Below are 6,179 nucleotides of genomic sequence, written 5' to 3'. Positions count from 1 at the left end.
CACTCACCTCAGCCTCCCAAGGCGCGGGATTACAGGCTGAGCCACCGAGCCCGGCAATGCACCACTTCTAATCGTCTCCTCTTGAAGAGAGATGGGATCCAGTGGAAAATATACACAGCAGAGGAAACGTAAGGATTTTACTTTGTGGCACCTATAGGCTAAAGCAAAAGTATGCACCCGTTAAATAAAAACACGATTTCTTTCCATCTTTCTGGAATTCTAAAAAAGTAACTTCTGATACATAGATTATAGACCGATATGAGATATTCTGACAGCTGTCAGCTTTAAAAGATGACAACGGGAAATTGGAGCTCAACAGCAGTTTTCATCCAGGCAAGAATGTGTAGCTGCTTTCCCTGTGTATTTCTACACTCCTAAATAGTTACTAACCTCTGACTCGTGTTCCTGCAGTGTCAGTCCTTTGAATGCCACCAGCCAGCACCATGGCCACAGCAAGCTTTACTAGATACATCCCAAACACCTGAGGGCACAAGCTAGCCAGTATTTCATTCCTTCCTGGGAAAAGCAGAAAGGATTAGAAGTCACCAATAACTTTCAAGAAACCCTCACAAATTTCCCTTCCTAGCCTAACTGACTATCCTCCCGTATACTCTCTCTACCATGTGAAGTGAGTTTCTATAAACTCATCAGATTTCAGAGGGAATGTAAAGAATGGAATTGCCTTTTCTCCCTCTTCTATGACCTACCAGACCCATATCACCCCTTAAAGTCATACCAGTTATCCTTGGTGTGTGGTAATTTCAGTAAAATTACTCACTGCCTAAATAAAAGGAAGATGTTCAATCTCAGAAAAAATGAGTCAGATCAGAGGAACCGGACGTCTTTAAATACAGAGGTAGTTGAGACTCATGAAGCTTCTCCAAAAATAGATCCACCCTGCAGGTCAATTTAGCATTTGCTCTGAGCAGTTTGGTAAATTCTATTTTATCTGGAATAAGGTTTAGGGGTACTGGGGTATTAATATCATTGCAGTTTAAGCTGGAGATCTTGAATTCTTCTGACCATGTGTTTTAAATAAAAGAATGTCATGGTTTGGGGTTTTATTTTCAGAAATATCAAAGCACCAAATTTGAGAATCTACCTATCATCCATGAATAAAGTTAGGTATTTCATTTTGGTCACTGACTTAATCAACCTACAAAATTCTAACAAGCCATTCCTGAGCCTTTCCATGATGTATGGCGCTATATACACGGGCTGCTTTTTGTAATGAATCAGAAATGACTTAGTGACAAGCAACTAAGTTGAAGTGATGTGACCCAGGATAGCAGAAATGGTAAAGAGAAAAAAACTTCATAAAAAAGGAAACAGAAGATTTAGTAAATCCAGTAAGTTTATCTACTGGCAGAAGGAATCCCTTTCCAGAGGCAGAAAGCCAAAGAAAAGGTCAGGAATCCAAGCAGGCAAGACCTGTAGCAGACATGTAAAATATGACCAGAATCTAGAGATCATACATTAAGGAAAGAAGAAATAACCCCAACAAGCAGGCTCAAGAGCAGGCAAACCAACTGGGAGTCACCCAAGTCAAAACTGACAGAGCCAGCTCTGCTGACAACGGGCTGCCTGGAAGCATGATCCCAGTGGAAAAGAGCACCGGCTCTGGTGTTGTGGCTGGATGCAAAACCCAGTGTTGCTGTGTACCAGCTGTCTGACGCTGGGCAAGTTTCTTTTCACTTTTTTTTTTGAGTTGGAGTCTCTCACTCCATGCCCAGGCTAGAACGCAGTGGCCCGCTCATGGCCATCCCAGCATCAACCTGCTGGGCACTGGCGATCCTTCCACCTCAGCCTTCCAAGTAGCTGGAACTACAGGCATGTGCTATGACCCCCAGCTAATTTTTATTTATTTCTTGTAGAGAGAGGTCTCATCATGTTGCCAGGGCTGGTCTCGAACCACCAGGCTCAGGCAATCCCCCTTGCCTCGGCCTCCCAAAGTGCTGGGATTACAGGCTTGAGCCACCTTGCCTGACCTCAGGCAAGTTTTTTAACCTCGATGCCTCCATTTATCTATCTGTGAAGTAGAGATAAGGATGGTAACAACATACTGTTGTTGGGGATCAAAGGAATTAATCTGTACAGCACATTGCACAAACAGTACCTGGCACATAGTGGGAACTGCTTAATTGTTAGCTATTCGATTAACTCTATTACTTGTGCTTATTTCTCAATATTTCCTCACTCCATGGTCAACCTAAAAGATAAACTGAGGAAGGACTGGGGTAGCAGAGAAAAATAAGGGGGAAGGGCCATTATCCTAAATTTTTTTTCTAAGTTGGTTCGTGGCATAGAAGCTCCCTTGGTTGTATTATGGAAGAGAATACATTAAGGTCAATACTACCACTATTCCCACCTCCCTCCCAGATTCCTGGCTCTAGACCATGTCAGTAGTATGGGAATGGCCTAGTTATCCATGCGTGTGGCATGGCCCTCAGCTATCCCAGTGAAGAGAACCTCTCAGCTCCAAGGTAACAAGAGTGATCCCATAGCGTTCAAATGGCCTAACAGGCCCCAACCCCTGCATCTGGGTTTCTACCCAGCACCTACTCATCAGGATCAAGAGACCCCTGAGGTCACTGCAGATCAGCATAAAACTCCTCGGCTCTTCCTAATCAATACCCAGAGGGGCAGGTATAATGAAACAAGTCAGCCTCCAAGAGCACGGAGGGAAGCAACCTCTAGCTCAGACCAGCGAAGACAACCTGTTGGATGCAGCATCCCACCTTCACACACTCACTCTCACACACACACACACACACACACACACACACACACACACACACACACACACACACAGAAATGGAGAAATACAGTGCACTGTACAGATCCACAGGAAACCGAGAAGGGAGAACCCAAATGAGAAATGTGCTCATTTTCTCACTGTCTTCCTACTTGCATTTCTCACAGCGTTACTATATTTACTTCTTTTATCCAATAAATGGGTCATAAAACAGTAGCCTAGTTAAAAAAAGACAGACTCTTTTAAATGCCAGCACAAAGCCCTTCTGAAGGTCTGGTCAGAATACTAAACAATGGTCTTCCTTCACTGTTAAAAGGCAGAATTGAGTGGTGACGTTGTAACTAATAAAAGATAAGAGCGGTCCAAGGGAGAGTACAAATTTTTATAAGGACCCAGTCCTAAGAAACCATTTTCAGTTAAAAAAAAAAAATCATTAAAAAAAAATATGTAATTCTTTGTTTTTTTTTTTTGAGTTGGAGTCTCACTCAGTCGCCCAGACTGGAGGGCAGGGGCTGCTCCCGGCCACCGCAGCCTCGACCTGCTGGGCTCCGGCGATCCTTCCCTCAGCCTTCCAAGTAGCTGGAACTACAGGCATGTGCTACCATGCCCGGCTGATTTTTTTTTTTTAATTTATTGTAGAGATGAGGTCTCGCCAAGTTGCCCAGGTGGGTCTCGAACCTGCGGGCTCAGGCAATCCACTCACCTCAGCCTCCCAAAGGCGCGGGATTACAGGCTGAGCCACCGAACCGGCTGGCTGTGCTGTTTTAGTCTATGTAATTCTATCTTAGTGTCACAGTGTTTCTGCTTCTATTAGCTTCTAGCACTCGTCATCCCTCTTCGCGTTACTCCCTTTTAAAAAATCTTTGGCCCAAATAGTGTGATGTTGTCTATACTATCAAAAATACATCAGAAAAACCAGAGCTTTAACAAGATGCGGATTCATAATAGGATGAGCTTTGCCTTTTTCAAGAACGTATTTTTAATTGGCAAAGAAGGTAACTAAAAGTATGTGAGGTGTTGAAAGTAACAGTTGAGATGAAAACCTCCAGGAAGGTCTCTGAACAGAAAAGACTATGCCAGAAAAGGGCTTCAAAAGGAGACCACAGCTAGAGGCACAGACAAATGTCGCACCTGGACTCAGCCACTGAGTTATACGGCATGTGAGGCTGTCCCCAAATCATACAGTATACAAATCACACATCATGCTTAACTGCTGACTGTACTGCCATTGATAACCATCCCCTTTATGCCTTTCACCACAAACCTGCAAAGGGATCGCTCTTATAGCATTCCCAAAAATCTTCAAATTCCTTTCGGACTTCCTCATCCATGATGACGTTCCCAGAGGATTGCTCGTTATTTACTTGCACGTAATTGGCTTTCAGGACTATCTCCACTTCACAGCGCACATCTTGCCGCAGGGGCTTCCACCGCTGCATCACCACCCCATAAACAGTGAGATCATCACCTAGGAAAAAGCGCCAAGTGAGTCCGGCAACAGCACCTTGGGTGCGGGACACAGACTCGCCAACAAAGGACCAGAGATTAGAAGCAAACTGCTCCCTGACTAGGGTTTGCAGTGGGTCAACCAGCCCAAAACAATCTGAGGACAAAAGAGCACCCCAGATTCTCGATTTTCCAACAGGCACTGTACCTGCACAGTGAAAACGTGAAGTCAGCCTTTTTATTCCTCATAACCTGCTGCATGAAAATCTCACCAGATTGTTACCTTTCACCGGGAGGACAGTTTGCTCGGCGACTTATTCATCATGGTGGCACTGGGTGAGATGTCTGTCCTCTCAGCGAACCATTCAATTCCCATTGAGAGAAGCGTTGTGGTAATTGCAGGCAGAAGGTTAAACTATAATTAATCTGAAGTCAGGGAAAGAGGCAGTCTTGTGGTGACCGGCACCCAGTGCTAGTTTCTCACGTGCACATTCTCACTGACCATTTTTGTTACCATCTTACTCACTGCCCCCCCTTCGATCAACCAGAGAAACCAACTAAGCAATGAAACCGGGACTCCTGCAAAGCTCCTTCCTGCAAACTGCAGGTGCAAGATACAAGCCTGCTAGTTCCTTTTTGATAGTTTCCTCACACCTGTGGAGACCCTCCCACCATTCCTGGTAGGCAGAATAAGCTTCCATCGTCTCCTGGGTGGTTTACAGGCCTACTTGCCAAGCACAGCCATCTGTGCTACTCAGGATGCACAACGCGACGCGTCCGTTAATGAGGACATATGAATGCCTGGCATGCCACGTTTTGGGACCAGAGAAGAGGAGCCAAAGGACAACAAAAAATGACCCTGTGACCTCAGCACCCCAGAGTCTCAATCTCTTGAACACAGGCTGCTGAACACACCCCGCCCCAACCCTGGTGTTTGTAATTTGCATCATAAACACCGGCTCAGAACTAACAGGCAGTTCTTCATCTCCAAGCCATTGTGCCACTTGTGCCACCTGCTGATAAGATGCCTTCCACTCTCCAAGTTTCAGTGTGTCATCCGAAGAAAGTGCTCTGTAAGTGCTAAAGGCGGGGACGGGCAGTGTCGATTCACAGACAGGGAGGCACCTTGCTGGCGTAAGGCAACTCCATACTGAAGGGTTACAAACACTTTGAGCTGGTGCTCTACAAGCCTCCCAGCTCTCTCCTAAGCCACTGTTGGGATGGTTTTCAAACTCAGGAATAGTGGTCAGTGACTGTATTGTCTGCTTCACACTGTTTAGACAAAAGTGACCAGGCAACTTTACATGAGCACAGGGAACAATATTACGGTCATTTTGATGGATTACGTTTAGGTGGTTTCTAAACTAGTTACGCAAGAAACTGAACTTTTAGATGTCGCCCATATCATCTAATCATCGAATGCCAATACGCAGTGACTGGAAAACACAGAGTACTGAGTGAAGCATGGCTGGAAGTTGATTTAAATCCCGGTTCCACTGTTCACTGGCTGCGTGGCCTTAGGCAAATTACCTACCTCTCCTGGACCTGTTTCTCTTTTCTTTTTTGAGTCAGGGTCTCACTCTGTCTCCCAGGCCAGAGTGCACTGGCATGCTCACAGCTCACCACAGTCTTGACCTCCTGGGCTCAGGTGATCCTTCCACTTCAGCCTCCCGAGTAGCTGGGAGTACAGGTGTGCACCAAGACACCCAGCTTTTACACACACACACACACACACACACACACACATATTTGTAGAGAGCATTTTGCTACGTGGCCCAGGCTATGGTATTACTACTTTCTAGTCATGGAGCTCGGTCTCCTCACAGGCAAGATTAGCAAAATACTACCTGTTCTATGGTGTCTCTGAACTTAAATGAGAAAACACTGTTTAGAAAAACAGTTTGTAGCCGGGCTCGGTGGCTCAGCCTGTAATCCCAGCGCTTTGGGAGGCTGAGGTGAGTGGACTGCCTGAGCCTGT

The 6,179-nt window shown here is 45.6% G+C and overlaps 1 protein-coding gene across 1 annotated transcript in view; it reads right to left on the bottom strand.

Annotated features, from left to right (window-relative positions):
• The window catches only part of MCM9 (minichromosome maintenance 9 homologous recombination repair factor), a 21,588-nt gene that overhangs the window by 1,674 nt on the left and 13,735 nt on the right, over window positions 1–6,179 (bottom strand). The window contains exons 4-5 of the mRNA XM_008049125.2: window positions 4,020–4,223; window positions 391–516 (exon numbers count right to left, since the gene is read on the bottom strand). Coding sequence (XP_008047316.1) covers window positions 391–516; window positions 4,020–4,223 — 330 coding nt within the window. The remainder of the gene's footprint in view (window positions 1–390; window positions 517–4,019; window positions 4,224–6,179) is intronic.

The sequence above is a fragment of the Carlito syrichta genome, unplaced genomic scaffold (genome assembly GCF_000164805.1).
Source record: "Carlito syrichta isolate Samal-C Ts95f unplaced genomic scaffold, Tarsius_syrichta-2.0.1 Scaffold130560, whole genome shotgun sequence".
Lineage (NCBI taxonomy): Eukaryota > Metazoa > Chordata > Mammalia > Primates > Tarsiidae > Carlito > Carlito syrichta.
The sequence above is the reverse complement of the archived record's forward strand: the minus strand, read 5'-3'. Positions and strand labels throughout refer to the sequence as shown.